The 23,047-nt window shown below is 30.3% G+C and overlaps 2 protein-coding genes across 6 annotated transcripts; both read left to right on the forward strand.

Moving 5' to 3' along the window:
- The first annotated feature begins 4,146 nt into the window (after nt 1-4,146).
- LOC114195198 (Fe(3+) dicitrate transport system permease) lies at nt 4,147-8,530 on the forward strand. Its single transcript, XM_028085589.2, has 3 exons — nt 4,147-4,425; nt 6,665-6,992; nt 8,107-8,530. The coding sequence occupies exons 1-3, from the start codon at nt 4,278-4,280 to the stop codon at nt 8,315-8,317; spliced, it is 687 nt and encodes a 228-aa protein (XP_027941390.1). The 5' UTR covers nt 4,147-4,277; the 3' UTR covers nt 8,318-8,530.
- Nucleotides 8,531-17,759: 9,229 nt separating this feature from the next.
- LOC114194334 (bZIP transcription factor (DUF630 and DUF632)) lies at nt 17,760-23,047 on the forward strand. Of its 5 annotated transcripts, XM_085665757.1 has the most exons (7): nt 17,813-17,958; nt 18,124-18,476; nt 18,613-19,770; nt 20,187-20,258; nt 20,485-20,702; nt 20,877-21,100; nt 21,753-23,047. In XM_085665757.1, exons 3-7 carry the CDS (start codon nt 18,675-18,677, stop codon nt 22,483-22,485), a joined length of 2,343 nt encoding a protein of 780 aa, XP_085521883.1. In that variant the 5' UTR covers nt 17,813-17,958; nt 18,124-18,476; nt 18,613-18,674; the 3' UTR covers nt 22,486-23,047. The 5 variants fall into 5 exon arrangements, with proteins under 5 accessions (XP_027940292.1, XP_027940289.1, XP_027940290.1 ...); XM_028084491.2 differs by lacking the exons at nt 17,813-17,958; nt 18,124-18,476 and adding an exon at nt 17,760-17,777; XM_028084488.1 differs by lacking the exon at nt 18,124-18,476 and having other exon boundaries at nt 17,786-17,958.

Here is a 23,047-nt window from a genome sequence, read left to right on the forward strand (position 1 = left end):
AAAATTTATACGGTCAACAAAAGTATCAAAGTATCTGGTTATTGTTTAGGATGAATTTGAGGGAGGTGTAAATGAGAGGATAGGAAAACTAGTGTGGTGTTTATTTTTAGGTTGTGTTTAGATTTGAAAATGAATTTGAGTGAATCTGAGGGAGAAAAAGTGTAAAAGTAAAGTTGTTTGGATTAAAGGAAAAATAGTCAGAAATGAATAGATTTGAGATGAAAATTAATAAATGATGTGATATATTTGATAAATTAAAAAAATGTTTTAATTAATAAAAATGAAATATTACCATTTTGTCCTTAAACATAAAAATAATTTAAAATAAAATTTATTATTATTATTATTACTAACGAACACATATCACGCCTGTGTATCCACATTTTTTTAATTTTAATAAAATCAATAATATTTATTTTTAAAAATATAATAAATTTTAAAATAGTTGTTAAATAAAATAACTGTTCAAAAAAAATTTTAGAATAACGATCAAAATATAAAAAAATAAAAAAAATATTAAAAATAAACTAATTATAAAATAATTAATTTTTAAAATAATAATTAAAGATAAAATTAGAAAATAAAAAGTGTACACAAAAACAACAATTTTTTTAAAATTGTTACACTTTCCCGCACCATTCTGAAGATTGACTTCCTTCTATCAGTTGCAATTGCAGGTTTATCATACCTCAACTGTAACTTATAAATTAGTAGTGATATTCCTCCAATATTTTCCCTACATATATAATTATTAATATGGCTTTATACTTGCTTAGAGTAGGGATTTTAATAATTGAGATTGGTTCAAATTAATACGTGTAGGAACAAATTTATTTATTTATTTATCATTCCCACACCAATAATAATAACAATAATAATAATATAAAATATAAATAATAATATTTGATTGGATTTTTTTTTGTAGTAAATAAAATATAATTTATTTATCTAATAAAATAAGTAATTAAATAATTTTTTTATTTTAAAATTAACTAAATAATCCATTCTTTTTAAAAAAATCTTGCAAACTTTTTTAATATTACTTTACAAAATTATATATATAATTATATTATTTTTCTATTTTTCAATTAATCTATGTATCTGTTCTATTATATAAAAATAAATTAGCTTATTTTATGTTACCTTTTACTTGAATAATTTTATTTCTCAATGAATAAAAATAATTTATTTATTTAGTAAAATGAGTAATTACTTAACTTTTTTATTTCACAATAACTAAATAATTTATCGTTTTAAAGTAGTTGCTGCATTATTATCTTAATATTATTTTTACACACACACACACACACACACACAAACACACACACACACACACACACACACACACACACACACACACACACACACACACACACACACACACACACACACACACACACACACACACACACACACACACACACACACACACACACACACACACACACACACACACACACACACACACACACACACACACACACACACACACACACACACACACACACACACACACACACACACACACACACACACACACACACACACACACACACACACACACACACACACACACACACACACACACACACACACACACACACACACACACACACACACACACACACACACACACACACACACACACACACACACACACACACACACACACACACACACACACACACACACACACACACACACACACACACACACACACACACACACACACACACACACACACACACACACACACACACACACACACACACACACACACACACACACACACACACACACACACACACACACACACACACACACACACACACACACACACACACACACACACACACACACACACACACACACACACACACACACACACACACACACACACACACACACACACACACACACACACACACACACACACACACACACACACACACACACACACACACACACACACACACACACACACACACACACACACACACACACACACACACACACACACACACACACACACACACACACACATATATATATATATATATATATACACTTTAAATCATATTAGTTTTATATTTTTAATTACTTCCTTATAAAAATAAAAAAATTATGCATTTATAGTTTTCGAAAATTATATTATTATAATATAGTAAAAATGTAAATACACTTTCTGCGCATATATTTTCGTTAATAATAATAATAAAATAATAATAATAATAATAATAATAATAATAATAATAATAATAATAATAACTAGCATAAATACTGGCGCGATAGCGTCTGTGTGTATGTATTTTTTAAATATGCGTAATATTATATAAGTAGGTGATAATATTGTAATGTTATTAAGTTAATATATAAGTAAGTGAAATATATCTGAACAGATGAAAGAATAACCATTGATAAATAAAGAAGAAGAAAAGAAACAGAGATAGCCGATTTTATCAAAAACTTGTAAAAATAACGGTCAATTTTAAAAATTTAATAAATTATTATATTTAAAGGGTAAAATTGGTATTTTGAAATGTGGACACAAAAAGTAGAATCCTCTTTATATATTGTTATAGATAATAATAATGACCGTTAAGATGGAAAGGTATCGAAAGTAAAAAGCAATTTAACTCGATCACTAAATTTATTATGATTAAAAGTCTCATCAATAATAATAAATTCATCTCAGTTTACATATTTTTTAAAATTAATTCTCAACATGTTTTTTCTCTTTTTTATTATTTACCAAATACTTTTAATTAAGGATTTTTAGTTTAAAGGTAATATGTATAAGAATTATTGTAAATTTAATTTTTCAAACACAAATATTTTATTTAATTATTTTAGAATTAACATATAAAGTGTTTGTAGTACGGTGATCAAGAAAAATTGAAAATTCATATTAAACAGAAGATAATTCCTTTAGTTATTTAAGTGAGAAAAATGTGAGGGGATAAGTGTTGGTAAATATAATGAGAGAGAAAAAGTATTTTTTTACTTTAGTCAAAAAGTCAAAGGTTATTTAGGAGATTTTGAAAACAATGAGAGATGTAGAAGAAAAGTTAGGAGGTGTAGAAAGAAACCCAAAAGAATGTGTCTATGATCAAGGATTGGGCTATGAGTCTCAAAGCTCTTATCCTCTAAAAAGGGTCTCAACATAAAAAAGGTGTATCTAATAGTAAACTTACAAAATAAGGAGAGGCTTCCAGGCGCTAAGAAAGTTCCCTCCATCCTTAGAAGGAATCATGAACTCATCATTACATTTATTATTATAAAAAAAAGTAAAACGGTAATATTAAGATAGTAAATAAAACATTAATGGTAAAAAAAAAATTGAACTTTAAATTTAATTTTAAATAACTTTCTTTTCTTCTTTCTTTATTTTTCCTCTGCCCTCTAGTAAAATAATTCAAACAAAAGGTTAAAGTAATGTACTACTATTTACCTAGGGGTGGCAATTAGGGCCTGGCCCGCGGGCCCGGCCCGCAGGCCCGCAGAAAAAATGCGGGGCGGGCCAGGATATTGAGCCCGCAAGTCCGCGCAGGCTCGGCCCGCATAGGCCCGTGGCCCGCACGGGCTAGCCCGCGGCCCGCGCGGGCCGGCCCGCAAGCTCGCATAAAATTTAAAAAAAAAAAAAAAAACTTGTACTTGTATATATTAATTACTTCTTTTATGGACTCTTGCATTAACATTTCAAATTCTTGTATAATTGGAAAAGACAAGTATTGTGTAATTTTTAATGTGCTAAAATTTAAAGAATACATTGTGTATGTCATAGTATGAATATGATGAAAATGTTGAATTATCAATTTATCATCTAATTCCCCAAAGTCTTTACTTAATTTTGTGAACTTCTTAAAGTTTCCCAATTTTTAAACATTGAAAGTTTTATTATAAAAAAAATAAATAAATAAAAAAATTTAAAAAAAAAAAGCGGGCCGGCCCGCAGGCCCGCGGGCCAATGTATATGCGAGGCGGACCAGAGTATGCGGCCCGCATAAAATGTGCGGGGCGGGGCGGGCCGGCCCGCGATGTGCGGGCCTTATGCGGGGCGGGCCGGCCCGCATTGCCACCCCTATATTTACCCACATATAATTTATTTTTCAAAATAAACCGCAATATCTTATTTCATACATATAGAATAATATTTCCCACCTTTTTTCGCCATTTTATTCAGAATTAGTTATTTTCATCCCAATCGAAAACAGTGGTTGCATGTTTGTGGAGTTCCACAACAGATCTGAACGATCGATTCTTCATCTTCGTGGGCAATGGGTGGCTTCACCGCTGAAGATCTGTCCACCATCGGCGGAATCGCCACCGTCTCGCTCCTCCATTCCTTCATCCCCACTCACTGGCTTCCTTTCTCTATTGTCGGTCGCGCGCAGAAATGGACTCTCTCCACAACTCTTATCGTCAGTAAGTTCCTCCTTTCATCACTCTTTACTCTAATTGCGCAACTTAGGTCACCGACATTTTTATTTTAGTTCATTGTTGCTTTTGGCATGTTTTTGTTGTTGTGCATGGTGCGCGAGTCTTCGTTAGGGTTTAGGGATTCCGGTTCTCTTCAGCATTGTTCTGTTGCAGCGGTTGCTTGTTTGGATGCGAGTAAAGTGAGTGGGATGAAAAACAAATTGTTCTCATAAATGAATTAGTGTATAAAGATGAAATCTAGTGATGCGATTGAGTTTCCTTATCCTCTTTTTACTTTGGATGGTATTTTCTGGATTTTGAATGCATACGGATTTCTTCTGTGCGTGTGTGTTTTTGTCCCTTTCCTTGTTTATCTGTGTCAGGAACTTAATTGGCAATCATTCAATCTCAGATAGTTGAAGAGGTCGACCACAGAAATGCAATAGCAGAATGGGGAGATTAATGTTGTTGAACTTTTATATTGTTATTACTTAATTAATTAATACTATACCAGTGCTGGAAAATAAGGTAGAAAAAAAAAGTCAGATTCATGTAATAATTATAATTCACAATTAATAATAAGGTTTGTATGTTTTAAGAAAATTATACAAGTATAACGACAAAAATAAGGTAATAAGCAAGTTTAAGTGTTTAAGATTTGAAGTAATTAAAACATTACATTCAAATTAAAGTTGTTAATTGGAATCTTCAATCATCCTCTTAAAGATTTAAGCATGTCTTATTATCGTTTCTCTACTACTCAACTGTAGTGCAAACGTTATTTGCATTAGTATTTACATGGGTTTTTTTCTTGTTGCTTAATTTTAAAAAATGAACATTGACGTACTTGGAGCATTTCTATTCCTTTTACCTTATGACTACTTGCAATTTGACTATCTTATACATTATCAGATCTTTAAAGTCTTACCTATGATTTCTCCATTTTAACTAAACTTATCATTGCATTTATAAAGTGCCTTCTGTCGCTTCAATATCAAGATCAATTCTTGGATAGCTGTAAAAGAACTAAGGATTTGGAAAATGACTTGCTGGATGTAATGGATGGTGAAGTTGACACTCTCATCTTCAACCAATGATTGCAAAAATTTCTTTTTACCTATCTTCATTACTGATAAAGCACTTTGAATTATAAATACTTTAAAAATTTTGGAGTGCAAAAAAGGAATGGACCAGAATGCTAGAAATTACAAGAACAAAAAAAAAAGTCAAATGTGAATTCAGAAGCAAAAAATTATGTTCTTTATATATATAGAAAAACAGAGCACAAAACAAAGTGAACAACACCACCAGAAACCAAATCACCAGGAATTTTTTTTGCATGAATTACAAACAGCAAAACACAGAAAAATGATAAGAAAAGAGAACGTACTGGACAAGAGAGTTGGTTCCATTTCCCAGCCTGCTGGACAGTGAGTGGGTAAACAGAGCAATAGAAGAGAAGCAACAAAAGGGGAAATCGGTGCGATAAGAAGAATCTGCTGGACAGTGAGTGGGTAAACAGAGCAATAGAAGAGAAGCAACAAAAGGGGAAAACGGTGCGATAGATATTGTATTCAGAAGAATCTGGTTTGCTGTCTGGAAAATGCAGCTGAGAAGGCTGGGTCATGCATGAGGTCATTTAATTATATTTTTGTTTATGGCTGCATTTGATGCTGGATCATTGTGCTCACATGACTTAAAATGGGCGTTTTCCTTGTTATGTTCAAGGACTATTTATTAATATAAGAATTGGAAAATTGTTTTGGAATACCATTCAAATGCGTTAGAGAAGCAACAAAAGGGGAAAACGGTGCGATAGATATTGTATTCAGAAGAATCTGGTTTGCTGTCTGGAAAATGCAGCTGAGAAGGCTGGGTCATGCATGAGGTCATTTAATTATATTTTTGTTTATGGCTGCATTTGATGCTGGATCATTGTGCTCACATGACTTAAAATGGGCGTTTTCCTTGTTATGTTCAAGGACTATTTATTAATATAAGAATTGGAAAATTGTTTTGGAATACCATTCAAATGCGTTTCATATCTGGACTTCTAGAGTAATTGGCATCGTGGTATTCTTACTTCTGGCAGTATCAACTCAGCTACAGCAATTAAGGATGTCAATAAACTTTTGTGTAGCTTATTATGGTGTTTGATTTTACCTTTCTATTTATAGTAAGACTCAGATGACTGTTATAGGATTTGTTGACAGGTTTTTAACCTTATTCATTTTGTTTCATGCAGCTGCTCTTGGAGCAATTTTGCATGTAATATCCACTTCACTGCTTGGTATAACGGCAATTACCATGGCGAACACCATTGCTGGTGAAGAAACAGTGCATAAGGTTGCTTCACTTTTGCTTGTATTTCTGGGTGGTAGTTATATACTGTTGTTTCTGACGGGAAAGGGTGGCCATAGTCATTCACACAACCAACCAATGGAGAAAATGGCTGTAGCTGGACTTATTCTTGTTCCCGCTTTGTCTCCTTGTGCTACAACTCTCCCAGTATTTCTCGCTGTTGGAAATTCATCTTCCATGATGGTGCTTGCCATCGTAGTACTACTGTTCAGGTATGAGTTAATTACCCCAAACAATAGGATTTTTCCCGTCCTGCTATTTTATGCTTTGTTTTCAAATGTGTATACTTGTCTTCTGCTTCCATATGCATGTTTCGTGGATCTTTGTTGACCTATTGTTAGTGATATGTTAGTTATTGGAAAACGGTATCAATGATTATCAATGTTAAAAATTCTGATGTTGATGAGGACATCGAATCAAGCAAAGGTCCCCAAGAAATTTTTTACTTCGTGATCATGAAAATGTGTTTTGACCATTGAGAAGCTAATGAAATACATTCTATTCAATGTTGTTAAAGTGAACCAAAAAGTGGTAGGTTGGGATTAGGGAGATTCCAGTTCACGTTGATCTGTTTTAACTAGCTGGTTGAATCTTTAGGACATCGTTACATGAAACATTATAAAATTAAAAAACTTTTAGAAAAAGTAAATTGATTAAACCAGGTCGAGTGGTTTAAAGTCGTCTGAAGTTGTTTGACCATCTCCTCAGTTTTTGAGATTGAATTATGATCAGACAAGTGACATCTCATGGTTAGACCAATTGGGCCACCTAGCCTTGTTGGTCCCGAGAGCAATGACCATTGCTTGAACATTTGCCAACAACGTTAGCAAATACTTGAGTTTTAAGTTGTAATTTCCGTGAAACATTATCAAATTTATACAACTTTTTAGGACAAGTGAACAGGAGATTAAACCAGGTTGAGTGATTTTAACAGGTTAGAACATAAGATGTTTGACTGTCAAATCAGTTTTGAGACTGAATTATAATTGGACAAGTGTCCAATTAATGGTTAAAACTGGTGGGACTGCTTAGTCTGAAATCCGACAACAAAATCTCCATGGCTTGAAGATTTGCTTACAGTGCATGGAATACATGGAATGTCAAGTTATAATAACATGGCATCATGCAAACCATTTTTTATAACAACAACGTATGGTAAGACTTCTAATAAGATTTCGGTCTTTTGTTAAATTTCTAATGCCATTCTGCAATAAAAAAATATTTTAGGGTCCATAATATCTTAATCAGGTCTGATGCCAATCAAGTTAAAAAAAATGTTCAGATATTCATTACTTTTACGAAGCTTGACACTTGTCGCATTTACAGCACAATAACTGTGATGACTTCGCTGGTAGCATTGTCGTTTTATGGAGCCAGTCAGCTGAAGTTTCACTGGGTGGAGCGGTATGACAAACTTCTTGTTGGTTCAGTGCTGTGTTTAGTTGGAGTCTTGACCCTACTTTTCCATGATCATGATCATGGAGACGTGATTTCGATTGGAGAACAGCACTCACATAGGAAGATTATTACTTTTTGAGATCTATAAATGTTTTGTAATTACATGTTTTTGAGCATCGCCAAGGTGGTGTTTTCATCTTGTTGTAGTGGAAGGAAAAGAAAAGGAAAAAAGATGTTTCTGTTCAGGAGAATTGATCACCTTGGTCAAATTTAAGTGTTTGTATACTGAGTTTACAGTGAGAAGTTGATGAATATTCAAATTACCAAATAGTTTAGTCTAGTTCTGAAAGAATGACCACTCCCCAATTTCACTGTCCTCTGACAGATTATTGTGCTTTTAAACTTTGTATTGGAATAAAAAATGTTTTTATAATTCAGATAAATATTTTTTTTTTTTATCAGCATTGAACCATTTGACTGGTTTTCGTTTTAAATCTTTATAATCTAGTTATCTTATTTTTTTCAACAAATTCTTTGGAAAACAATAAATCATCAAAGCAATTTTAGCGCCACACTTTGGTACATACGGTAAATCTATCTTTCATTGGCCTACGTAAATGAGTTTAACATATTTGTTTTGGTTCCTCAATAAAAGAGACAGAAAAAAACATGCTTTCGATTCTAAATATTAAATTTGAAAAATTAAAATAAATAATGTAAAACTATGTTTAGTCAAATTTAATATTAAGAACTAAAATCAGGTTTTACTATATTTATTAACTAGATTTTTTTTTTTTAAAGAATTGAGGATAAAAAAAAGTCAAAGTATTATTTTACCTCACCAAATATGCCAAAGTCTGTCTGATTTAGTGTAATAAAGTAAGTGATTATTCATTTATATAAGTGAACAATGATTTCCAATCTTAATGTAGAAAATATAAACTTTAATGCTTAGTTGGGAAGACAGAAGAAACAGATGGGTGTAAAATAGTAACTGAGACAAGAAAATAAGAGAAATAAGTGAGAAATATAATAAAAATAAATGCTGTTTGATTAAAAATAGATAGAATTTTTTTTATATTGTCATTATAATAAGTTTTTTCATGATACATTAGATCTGTCATTATTTATCATTTAAATATTAGGTATTATAAAAAAAATCAAGCATATAAGATTATATTTTACTGAAGGATATATGGGATTCTATTTAAACTTTTGTATGTAAAATCGATCTTAAAGAAGTTATTGTGGAGGTAAAATTGAGTAGTTGTATCTTAAAAATTAAGTTTAACATATAAATAAACTAATCCACAACCTTATAAAGGTAACTTGAGTAGTAGTAATTTTATTTATTTTTAGTTTATAATTTGTTTATATAAAAGAAATCCATTTACCTATTTATTTATAAATATGACATACCTAGGTAATTCTTTTTACATGAAATAGCTTGTTAAGAAAACTAATAACTAAAGTCAAACTTAAAAAAAAAGAATGCGACCAAATATTCAAAAGTAGTCTAAGACACCAAATAGACTAAGTTTGAGTTTTATTTATTTTTTAAATTCGTCAAGACTATTTAAATGAAGCACTTAATCTATTTTATTCTATGCATGTATTGTCTAATACTTCTAAATGTAATATACATAAAATTAAAAATATATTTAATGAATTAATTATTGTATTTCCTAAGTATTATTGATAATTAACATTAATAATATTTATATATTGGTTAATTTTAATAAATTTCAAATGCATTCATTAAATTTATTACTTTTTGAGTGCATGTATACTAAATTATTATGTTTAAATAAATAATAACTATTACGTAACTTAATATCTGTATATTTTATTTTAAATGACATATTATATATAAGTCTTTTTTTTTATTTCCCTATTGTTTTAAAAGTAGTCTTAAAGTGTATTTAAAATTTGAAAATTTAATATGTATTTTAATACAATATATTAATATTTCTATTGATAAATTATTATTTTGATCATATTTTATACCGGGAACAGTGACACAGATCTTCAAAAAAAATATATTAGAAATATTAATATTATTTTATAAATGTACAGAATTTTTGAAAGTGTTAAATATAAAAAATATATACAAATTAAAAAGCAACTTGTTTTATTCACATACAAATTTACAAATATAAAATTAAAACCTGGGGCCAAAACCACTCTCAGACATGATTGGAAAACTTGGAATATATATTAATACAAAATCTATAAACTGAATAGCTATACTCAATTACTTTACATTTTTTATTTTTATTTTAAATAAATTCTAATAAATTATCTTACTGTTATTAATATATTGAAAATTACTTATACTTTTATATTTATTATCAATAAAACATTTTAAAGAAGTAAAAAATTAAGCATAAGATATTGTGGAAATTGATGTTGCCTTTGTGTTGTATACAGCACACAGTATGACAGTGATATTGGACATCCAGACATCACAGTAGTAATTAATCTTATTAAATCATTATTTATATAAATTAATATTTATCATATTTATTAATTGTTATATTAATTAATATGATATTTAATTAATGTTATTAATTCAGACATCATATGATTAATTAATGTTAATACTTCAGTATTTGCATAAATTAATATTTTTATCATATTTTATTATTTTTTATATTTATTAAGTATGATACATAATTAATTTTAGTATTATTATAAAGTCATATATTTTTTATTAATTTCAATATTAATTGATTCATTTCAATAATTAAATTTATGATTTCATATTATTATATGTATATGAAAAGTGTATTAATCACTATTACAGTATTTATACATATATGTAAATCAAATTATACACTAACAATATGAAGTACTCTGTAATATTTTAAAAATACTTTATAAAGTGATATTTTTAATCAAAATGCACTTTAGTGTAATATAAAGTGATATATTATGTAAAACACGTTTTAAAATATAAAAGTTGAAATATACAGTCTAATATGTATCGATTTCAATATAAAAAAATACACAGTTATTACAAAACTTAATACCAATAAATATTCAATCATACTCATCCTACTATTATTATAAAATAAATTTGAAAAAGTTTCAAGAACATATTATCATAGTATCGTTTTACTTAAATTCTATATTGTTTTATGTAAACTGTTATGATATATTTCAAGTTTAATTATAAATTTTAAAATCGTTAGTTCTATTTATTATTCATAAAACATATTCATGAAGTTTTTTTTATTGATTAGAAATATATTTTAAAGCAGTGAATAAAAGAATAGACTCGATGACAAATATTAATGTAGTGTTTAATGTTTTTAATGTATTTTTCATATGAATAAGTTTTTGTTATATGCTATTAATTGAAGTATGGTTAAATATGATACAAAATCAACATTAATAGTATTATGAAATCAAATATGACAGTATTTATTCTAATCTGATAACTTTATTAATATATTTTATTAATGCATGTGATATAGGAAGTTGATTTTTTACTATAAATAGTCAAATAAATAATTAAAACCATAAATGATATGTAATTGACAGCATATGCTGGAAAAACCATTAAATTAATATTCAAGCAAAAGAGTAATTTATTTCAAACTATAAAAGCTTGATTTACTCATCTTTAATTTTTCCCATTTTAGACAGTAAAAATATATTAAAAATGAATTTCTTTAATAGTTTCTTGATAGTCCACTAACTAGTTTTTTAATCATACAAGGAGAAAAATGAGTGATATTCCTTAAAAAATAATATCCTATTTTCTAGAGATAAAAGTGTGTTTGGAATTTGGAATAACTATATCTACAAACACATGTGTTAAATATTAAACTATATTTAAATTTTGTATCAAAAGTATAACAACAAAGTCTATCTCATTACATTAGTCAACTCATCATTAACAAGTCATTATTTATTTTGGTTGAATACTAAATATTTTAAAAAAATTTGCTATAGGAATTCTCAACAATTTCCAATATGTTTTTTTTTTTATATAAATATAATAATATTTTTGTATTATTTTTTGTTTTCTTACTTATATAGTATATATAAAATTTTATTGTTGTGTTACTTCCAACTTTTTTTTATTGTCCCTTTAAAACATTTACCACATAAAATATAATTAAATATATAATAAATAAAACTTGAAAATGCATGTACTCATAATATTCTTTAATTTTTTTGCCCTATATATATTTATTTATTTTGCATCCTTATTCAGAAAGAATCTAATATCACTATATTGGATCAAACTTATGTAAAATGCATGGTGGCATTTTACGGGAATACACTTACAATTATTAATTAACAAATTATCCATAATTAGTTAATTATGTGAAGTCTTTCTCTTTTTATTATAATTAATTATAGCTTTATTAAATTCGAGATTAACCAAGGTACGCGTTTTGCTACTCCTTTGATAATTTGTATACCAAATAAGCAAATAAATGAATAAATAATTTCCTTTTGTATATGTTTTGAAAGAACATTGTAATATAAATAGGGGATGATCCTGCAAATTCTTTTTTATAATAAAATAACTCTTTCTGAGTTTTTTTCTCTGAGATTCTTTTTTTCACATTCATGATGAATCATTTTTTGTCTCCAAACAGAGAAATGGTTCAAAAGAATGGAAGCAATAATCAAATACCCAATAAGTATGAATCACTTGGAGTTAATTCAGAGGCATCTCAACACAGATCTAAGAATTATCCTCATCTCATCAATTTCATGCAAGGTACCAATTTATTTATTTTTATTAATTTTCATATCTTCATAAAGTTCATAAGTTTTGTATTGTGTTAAAGATTATGGATTTATTTTATTTGATTTTTGTGTGTGTGTTTGTTTAATGTAGGTGTTAAAGATGTCAAAACTCAATCTATGGTTCCTTATGCATCTTCTTCAAGCAGCAACATTACATCAAGAACAACAACAACCAAATATGATCAAGTGTTGAAATTTGGTTATCAGAATATTCTGAGTCCTCCTTCACAAATAGACTCAATTAAAAATTTCATGCAAGGTACCAATTATTTTTTTAATTCTTCAATTTTTATTTGAATTTGTCTTCTCATTCTTCAAATATAAAATATGTATTTTTAGCCTTTGTAATTAATATAAAGAAAAATCTTGTTTTACAACATGGTTGAAATGATTTTTCTTGTGGTGTTGAAAAACAAACACATAAGTAAAATGTTTGTTGATATTAATGATTTATATTCTATAGTCAAGCTATTTGAGACTAAACAACTTACATATATATTTTTTTTTTCAAATTACATAAGTAATTTTGAATTTCATAGACAAAAACAAATTTACTTCTGTTGAAAGTCTCACATCGACTACAGATAAGACAATTTCATAGTATACAAATGAGGTACAAACCTCATCTTACAAATTAGTTTTATGGGATCCTAACGTGATATTACAATTAAGTTATAAAAAAAAATTATCTTAACGAGATTTATGTTTCTTGATTAAGTGGGAAGTTCACTTAGTAATGATTCCAATTTTTTTATAGATTAAAATATGTTTAAATCTTCATTAATTAAAATCCAACTCTTGTTCTTTTTTTCTTTTACAATTTGATTTGAATATAAGTTTTAAGATGAAATGATGAAAAGTACTAACAAAGTCAAGAATGTTATAAACTTGTAGATGTGAAGAATCAATCCATGGCACCTTATGTTTCTTCCTTCAACAGCACCACCAATGGATCATTAATGGCAGCAAGTGCATATGGTAAAACGTGGCCTTTGGGTTTTCCATCACACTCAAATAAGAATTTCTCATTCAATGATTTTGGTTTACAAGGTCATCAAATAAGTGGTTTTTCAAGTCACCCACATGGACCAAATTCTCTATATCATCATCATCATCAAAGGAATAATAATAACCCCTTAATGTTCAACTATTTAAACCCTAATAGGGTTTACACAAACAACATTCATATTACAAACCCTAGTTTTGTGCCTCCAATTCAAGTTCAACATTTGGAGTTACTTTCTCCTAAGGATTTAACTCGTGAGAGGGCAATGAAACGACCCTTGTGTGAATTTCAAGACATTGACACCATAGCAAGTGCTTCAAAAAGGTCAAAAATGAGTTTTGATTTACCTTATTATTGTGAAGGAAAGCAATTGCAAGAGATGCTTCTTTTGAAGGATGAGGAGCATCCACTTTCTACTCCCAAGAGTAAAACTTATGCAGATAAGAAAAATTTAGATCTTTCCTTATGCATTTGAATGCTTAAATCTTTCTTTAGTTTAATGTTAAAATGTTTAATTACAATTATGTATGCTTGAAATTCTCAATAGTAATATATCTCTTTATGCATTTCTCTTGTTTTCCTTCTCATACAATTCAATATTTTTGTTGTTTTCGGTTTCAAAATATTCTTATCTATATATATGTATGTTTTTTTTTTCTGCGGTTCAACAAATTTCTAATCCTCAAAAACACATATGCTAACGAAAAATAATTTTTTACTACTAAATTTTGACAACTTTCTCTTACAACTTAGATGCTATTTTTTAAGTGATTTTTCATCTTTGTATTTTCTCATTCTCAATATTTCAAAACCACCTAGAAAATGTCACCTCATATTATAAAACAAAATTTTCAAAATTTAGTAATAAAATATTATGCCAACACTTCAAAATGTATAAGATTAAGAGATTTGTTTTTCTTTTTACATTAAAAACACCACTTAACAATTCACTTTTAAGGATAGTAGGGTCATTAAAAAAGTTAACTTTTTTATTTATAAAAAAAATATAGATTGAAAAGTAAAATAGTGAATATAAAATAGGTATATAAATTTATTGGATGTAAAAAGTAATAGTGTCTAAAGATTAATTTATTTCATTTGAATTAAACTAACTTCACCTTCAAAATATGGGAAACTAAAGTACAAAATTGTCAAAAAGAAAACCCATTTTATTAAATTTTGCGATAATTAAGTTAAAAATCATATAATAGTTTTCGGTGACTGACTCTATACAATTTTTAGGAGTGTTGGCATTAGATAGGATAAAATGAATCCACTAAGAGAATGTCGAACTGGATTTATGTTTTTATTTTTTTTTTATACTGAATTCTTTTTTCTTGAAAGTTGTAAATTTTAAGTTCCAACCTAATTAAAAAAATAACATGATTTTTATAAAAGTTAATTCAAAACTTTAAGTAACTCGATAAATTAAGTCATAGTTTGTCGAACTAATCTAAAATACTAAAAGATAAACATAACATAATTTATACATACAAAATTATAAAATGGATTTTGAATTATCTAAACTGAATTCATCACTTTATTCATTTAGTATGATTGAGTCGTATTAATTCAATTATAAATAAAATTTAATTTAATTTAACTAAGTGAAATTGAGTCGAGTTTGATTATAATCTAACCCAATGAACATTTTTAATCATGTTAAGTTGAATAAAATTTATTTTTTCAACAAAAAATTTTATTTTTCATAAAAATGTAATTTCATAATTTCTTAAAAATCAAATGTTTTATTCATTAATATGCAATTCAATTACTAACTGAAAATATAAATACAATTATCTTTTCAATAGTTAAATAATTAACAAATAGGTCCCTATTGATAAACATACGAACGTTAACAACATTTTGATGGTAAAAAGAAAAAAATCAATGCTTGATGAAAAAAAAATCATGACAAAGATTAATTTAAAAAAAAATAATTTACATTCATAACAAAATAACTTCTATGGAAATAAAATTATATATTTATGTATTCGAGATTATTTCGATTTATATACCTAAGGATATTTCAAATCTGCTCAACATCATCTAGTTCATAATAATTGAGATAGTTTTGCTTCACATTTAACTGAGATGATCTTGGTTTGTACCTACCTAAAACCATTTCAAACATTCATAATATAATTAATTACATAATATTAGAACATTTATTAGCATATAAGTTACCTCAAACAAAGTCCAAAGTCCAGACTTAACGTTTATACTACCTATTTGTAGTCAATTTTCAGAGGAGAGAAAGAAGAAAGCCTTTCAGATCTTCCTCAAATTTATAGAGGAAAAAGAAAGGAAGAAGAACAGTGAAGGAGAAAGATATGAATAAGTTTTAGTGTTATGAAATTAAATGCACTCTTTCAATTATTATATGCACCCTTACACTTATTATTAGCTCACTCTTCCTTGTTCTATTTCCTTTCCTTCATGCTTCAACTTAAAAAAACCTAATCCATATTCTATATTCTCACTCTCTCATCTTAATCACCTTTCATCTTCTAAAATTATCATATATATATATATATATATATAATAGTAAATTGAATGGTAACTTATAACATAACCATAATTTTAATTATGACATTTCCCTTTTGTTTCACACACTTATATTAAACCACACTCAACAAGTTTTAATAGTATTAATTTAAAAGAAAATAATTGATTAGGTGAATGATGGAAATACCATTATCTTTTTTATATTTATGCATTTTCTTTTCCACTTCATTTCTCACTGTAATCATGATTGGTTAGAAGACAAAAGTTTTAATACCATTAATATTTCTCTAGTAACTCTATTTTATCTTTTTCATTTCAAGTAAGTTTTGTTAGGTCGATGCTTTTCTGTTTTTTTATGGGTAGAAGGACAACATAAAAGGTGGTAAATTTAGTTCAGTCAGAGTAACATTATTGCAAGCGATAAATTTTTCTGATTCACACACTTCATGGCAGTTAGGTTGATGTTTTAATCGTATAAAGTTTGATTTTTGATTTGACTGGTTGAAAGTTATGGTGCTACAATATTATTATTATTTTAGAGAAAGATCATCTTTAAAGTATTAAATTTATAGGTTGCATGATTACTTTTTGTTAAATGTGAGGAAGAAGCTGACACAATGCTTGAAGAATATGGTGACATTTATTGTGGCCCCACAATTTTGAAGGACAAATTTAGAATTAGGGTTACAGAAAAAAAGTAAAACATGACCCAGAAAAGATATGATCAAGCCAAGAAACTCATCACATGGCCACATTTCATACACTTTTTTCTTTTTCTCCTCTCACCCTTTTTTGCAAATTTTGAATATCTTATACCTTATTATATGATACCATTTACCTCTTTGTTTATAAGTACATGTTGAACAAAAAAAATTCAAACTTTGTTTAGTCTTTTAAACCAATAAACAAACAAACATGTACGAGATTGCACAGTCACACACACAGTACTTTTATGCTAACACAACTGAACTGTATCAGACTCAGAATATTAAACTTCAACAGACAACATACATGTACCTTTATTATTAAAGCTTTGATTTTTTTTCTCTCTTGGGTATTTTTTTTTTTAAGAGAAGAAAATAAACAGATATAAGAAGTTAGACACTTTTTTTAGATGGAAAATGAACGATGGAAAATTAGATGCCTTTGAAAAGAAAGAGAGTAGTACCATTTGCTTTCTTGTGCATTGAAGTATTGAATGCTCCAAGCGCGTGTTCCCCACGCTCCACTTTCGGCAGACAGTGGGACCCATGTGGAGGTGGCATCACTGATTCACTGTGGCCTCCTATGTTTCTTTTGCATGGAAGCAGCAATGGTAATAAGATTCATCATATTACATTTACTTAACATTATTCTCTTTCTCTCTCTATTTCTCTCTCTCTTCTCTGAAAATTCCCAAATCCCGTTTCTGTCAATGATTCTCTTACATGGGCCTTTGCTGAAATCCAAGTTCATATCGTGCAGCTTTGCTTCACTGCAGCCTTGGTTGGTAGTTGGTACCCACCAAATTTTTCATCTTTTTGCAAATTCCAATTTTTTTTCTTGTGATTTTCTGCTTTATGGGTACCCTCCTTGTTCCTGCTACATAATTTGTTTTTGGATTTAATTCAACTTTTCTTTTGGCTAGTTACTAAAAAAAATCCCCACTTTCTATTTTGTAGTTGGATAATCTATAATCTACCCCTTCCTTGAAATTTGTCTCCTTTACTGTAAATTTCGTTGCTTTCTGCATCCCCACGCACTCACTCACTGTCTGGGTCTCTCATTGGGCTTTGAACACTGTCTTTTGGCTTTCAACTTCACCCTTCAACTATTGCTGTCTTTTTGGATAGTGGATGCTCTTTCTCTTTGATTGTTTTGGAGTTTGAGCTGGTTTTCCCTCTTCAATTGTTGCTTCTGTTTGCGGTGGTTTCACTTGCATTGTTTTCCGCGGCATATTTCTCAGATCAGAAGCAATTTTTGTTTGCTTGTGTGTCCTGATGAAAATTGATGGTGACATTTCATGGTTTTCACGGTTATCATCTCCACCTGTTGTTTAAATTGTCCTGTTTCTTAGTTTCTTGCAAAGAAAATCATGTTTATGTGTCCCTAAGAAAGAGATTTGATCTGGTTTGTTATGCTTATTCGTTTACTGTTTGATGAAATTACAGATAGAACTTCAGTGAAGGATTTCCATTAAGGGAAAGCCAAATTCAGCTATAGATTTGGCATAATGGGGGCCTCAAGCTCCAAAATGGAGGATGACAAGGCTCTGCAGCTATGCCGTGAAAGGAAGAAGTTTGTGAGACAAGCACTTGATGGGCGTTGCTCACTAGCAGCAGCTCATGTTTCATATATTCAATCACTGAAGAATACAGGAACAGCTCTGAGAAAATTCACAGAACCTGAAGGACCAATTGAGCCTTCTTTGTACACAAATGCAACACCAGAGCAACCACTTGCTTTAACAGAAAGGACCCTCTCATTCTCTTCACCGTCTGTGTCACATCACATAGATGCAGCTGAACATGAAACATTCTCCCCAACTCCCTCCCCTCCTAGTTCTTCAAGTAAGTTCCGAGCAAATCATATGAAACATAGCACTATTTCTTCTAAGAAAGTTGAAGAAAGACCACCAGTACCTGTTATTGGAATAGTAACATCATCAGGTACTACAACACAAAATGCCAGTGTAGCATTTGAAGATTCCTCTCTTCCTGCTGGAACCCCACAATGGGATTTTTTTGGTCTCTTTCATCCCATTGACCATCAGTTTTCTTTTCAAGATGGGAAGGGTATGCATCAAGATATGGGGAATGCTGATGATATACAAAGACTAAGGGAGGAGGAGGGAATTCCTGAATTAGAAGATGATGAAGAGAAGTCTTCATCTCATGGAAGGGAACACTCTAGGGACTCTGAAGATGAATTTGATGAAGAGCCTACTGCAGAAACTCTAGTCCAAAGATTTGAAAATCTGAATAGAGCTAATTCAAGTCATGTTCAAGCAGATGCTACACCTGCCACAACTAGGCCTCTGTCAGGACATTCAGCTTCTGAAGTTGAATCAGTAAATGGAGAAAAGGGAAACTCTGCTAATTTATCTACATCAAAGACAGCACCTATGGCAGCTTTGCCTCCACCTGAAACAAATAAACCAATGGAGAAGGAAAGTCATAGTGAAAATAAAGTCACTCCTAAGAATTTCTTTTCAAGCGTGAGAGATATTGAACTGCTCTTTAATAAAGCTTCAGAATCTGGCAAAGAGGTTCCAAGGATGCTTGAAGCAAACAAATTTCACTTTCGTCCAATATTCCCGGGAAAAGAAAGTAATCTTGCTGTCTCTCTTCTTTTCTTTCTATCTGTCTGTGAATCAGTATTCTTCTGGGAATATAAAATACTAGCAGCTCTTACTTTTTAGTGCAAGTAAAACATAAATATGAGATTTTGAATGCAATTTTTTCCCACATTCATGCTACAACTTAAGATACTCTCTAGACACTTGGCCAAAAATAGAAAAGGAATATACTCTGTAGGCCACAAGCAGACACTCCTTGAATGAATGTCCTGTAACTAAGATTATCGTACATATTTTACTAAAATATCTTGGTGATATCCTTGAGTTGACAGAAAACTTCACTTTCTGTTTCGAAGAAGCTTTTGGATGTTTCTTTTCATTGTTGTGTAATTTATTTCAAAATGAAATGTTGTAAAATTTTAACCAGAGAATTCTTATTTGCTACAGATGGTTCTGTGGTATCCTCGTTATTGAAGGCATGTTTCTCATGTGGAGAAGACCCAAGCCAGGTTCCAGAAGGTAATTTGAGTCATTTTTATTGTTTATCTTTTTGTTTTGCTTGACATTGCTGACCTTGTGGAGTTGAACTAATCTCTTAGTTATGAAATTGAAAGTATTCCCTAAGGTTATACCAGACCATCTGATAAAATTTTGCTATCTTTTTTTTTTTTTTGTAATTTCTATATGTTCATTCCTGTGTTTTTGAAACCTGGTTTCTAACTTTTCCTCTTTTACATCTTCCTAGAACCTGCTCAAAACTCGATTAAGTACTTGACTTGGCACAGGACGGCATCATCCCGTTCCTCCTCATCCAGAAACCCTTTAGGAGCAGCAAATTCAATGGACAATGTTGAGGACCATACCAATAATCTCTTTGATAGTTCTTGTATGATTTCTGGAAGCCATGCATCTACCTTGGATAGGCTATATGCTTGGGAAAGGAAACTCTATGATGAAGTGAAGGTACAGTGTATTTCTTATCAACAATTTTCTCAACCATTGTATATTTTGTGAATGTTATATTTCGGCAATAGTATGTTCAGAAATCTTTGTTGACAGTAAAATATTTTGAATACGTTGGTACATATCTTGTTCTCTGTCTGTTTTGCTAATATCATTGCCTTTTTCTGTGAGCAGGCTAGTGAGATTGTTAGAAAAGAATATGACATGAAATGTAAAATCTTAAGACAACTGGAATCAAAAGGAGAAAAAACCTCTAAGGTTGACAAAACACGTGCAACAGTCAAGGATCTGCACTCAAGAATCAGAGTTGCAATTCACAGGATAGACTCTATATCAATGAGGATTGAAGAGTTACGGGACAAAGAGCTTCAACCACAGCTTGAGGAGTTGATTGAAGGGTATGTTTCTGTAGCTTTTTCTTGTTTTATTGACTATCTATTTCATGCTGACATGCATTGCCTCGATAATACAATAAATACCAGAGTGAATAGCATAAGAAAGTTTATTAGCAAGTTTCTGTTTATAGTTTGGTAAAAGTTACTATGTTGATAAATTCATTTGGTAATTTGTTTTTTGTATTGAAGCTATGAATTTACTTAACCAAAAAGCAATAGTCAGTAATCAAAAGCTCCATTACTTAAATACATTGTTTTTGCTTATGTGAAAGTCATTCTATATCAGCTCAGGTAACTGAATTACACCCTTGTTTAAATTTAAAGTCCTATCAATGGGGCATAATCAGAAGATCCTTTCTACTATGGATCATGTCTCTTTGAACTTAACGACTGAGGTATAGCACGTCACTATAGTGGCTTTTCTGCACGCTAAACAGTGTAGAGTTTTTTACCAGAAGACTATAGAGATCAAAACCCTTTTTCTTAACTAGATCTACCTTTCATATCAGTTTACTGAGTTTGGATCTGTAAGCAACTTATGCTTTTCATAGTCACAGAGATGGATGGTTCACACATGTAAATTCACCTTTGCTGATTGATATCAACCTCTTGCTTGTTGTGTATTTCATCAGTTTCTGTGATGCTTTGTTGACAGGTTGTGTAGGATGTGGGAAGTGATGCATGAATGCCACAAACTTCAGTTTCAAATCATGTCAGCAGCATACAACAACAGCCATGCTAGAATCACCATGCATTCTGAATTACGTAGACAGATCACTGCCTATCTTGAAAATGAACTCCAATTTCTGTCATCAAGCTTTACCAAGTGGATGGGAGCTCAGAAATTCTACCTGGAGGCTATACACGGATGGCTTCACAAATGTGTTCTTCTCCGAGAAAAATCATCCAAGAGAAAAAAGAGGCATCAACCTGATCTTATCCGATATGGTCCTCCAATATATGTCACCTGTGAGTTCTGGCTGAGTAAACTCAGCACCATACCAGTAAAGGATGTTGCAGATTCCATTAAGAGTTTGGCAGCAGACACTGCCCAGTTCTTACCACACCAAGACAAGAATCAAGGAAAAGGTGCTCATCCTCATATGCCAACATGGAAGGCTGATATCGGTGGCGAATCGGCCGATGGTTTACTGGCAGATGACATGTCAGAGGACTGGGCAACAGGCCTTGATCAATTCCGGCGAAGCTTGATTCGGTTTCTCGGTCAATTAAATAATCTGTCTGGTTGTTCTGTCAAAATGTACACAGAACTTAGGCAAAACATTCAAGAGGTCAAGAAGTTTCAGCGGTTGAATTCACAGTCTCAAAACGGTAATCTGAATTCTCAGTCTCAGGATGGTCACCAGAATTCTGAACCTCAAAGTTGATCCTTCAATGTCACAATCTCAAGTGGTTTAGCCTGAAAATAAGCATCCACATGATAAGAGAATTGCGATGAAACATTGTGGAATTGCAGAATTATAGCTTTGTGTTTAGCATACAAGTCCACAGGATGGAGCATTTGTGCATGGTAGGATGTAATCAAGACCTTACAAATTGCCACACTTATTGTTCATTCATTTAGTCCTTTTGGGGTTCAAAATCTTCAAATCAAGAAAAAGTCTCTTTGTAAATGCAATTCAATGATAAGATTGTGTACAATGACTCTCTCATACCTTCCCATAGCAAGGAGCTTTCTGGCATTGGAGTAACTTAGTTTATGAATGAAGAAAAGGGAGCTGATAGAGCTTCTGATGGTGAAGATTTGGGTGCAAATTTTTGCTAATAAAGGTTTTCTACCATGACATGTGCTCTGCTTCTTCATTTTCATTGCTGGTGTCATTTTTTTTTCAGTTATGTTATGTGTACATAATTATCAGTTAACAATATTTGTTTGAATTTTGGAACACACTCAAATAATCTTATAGTTCACATTGTCATTTTGAACAA

Source organism: Vigna unguiculata, chromosome 8 (assembly GCF_037176805.1).
Source record: "Vigna unguiculata cultivar grain cowpea cultivar isolate G323 ecotype 2 chromosome 8, ASM3717680v1, whole genome shotgun sequence".
In the NCBI taxonomy this organism is placed as follows: domain Eukaryota; kingdom Viridiplantae; phylum Streptophyta; class Magnoliopsida; order Fabales; family Fabaceae; genus Vigna; species Vigna unguiculata.

Excerpts from the sequence above, each read along its gene's own strand:
- LOC114194334 (XM_028084491.2), top strand. The coding sequence starts at position 18,675 with ATGGGGGCCTCAAGCTCCAAAATGGAGGATGACAAGGCTCTGCAGCTA. Across the intron at positions 19,771-20,186 it reads AATATTCCCGGGAAAAGAAA|ATGGTTCTGTGGTATCCTCG; the intron begins GTAATCTTGCTG and ends TATTTGCTACAG. Across the intron at positions 20,259-20,484 it reads CCCAAGCCAGGTTCCAGAAG|AACCTGCTCAAAACTCGATT; the intron begins GTAATTTGAGTC and ends ACATCTTCCTAG.
- LOC114195198 (XM_028085589.2), top strand. The coding sequence starts at position 4,278 with ATGGGTGGCTTCACCGCTGAAGATCTGTCCACCATCGGCGGAATCGCC. Across the intron at positions 4,426-6,664 it reads CTCCACAACTCTTATCGTCA|CTGCTCTTGGAGCAATTTTG; the intron begins GTAAGTTCCTCC and ends TGTTTCATGCAG. Across the intron at positions 6,993-8,106 it reads ATCGTAGTACTACTGTTCAG|CACAATAACTGTGATGACTT; the intron begins GTATGAGTTAAT and ends TCGCATTTACAG.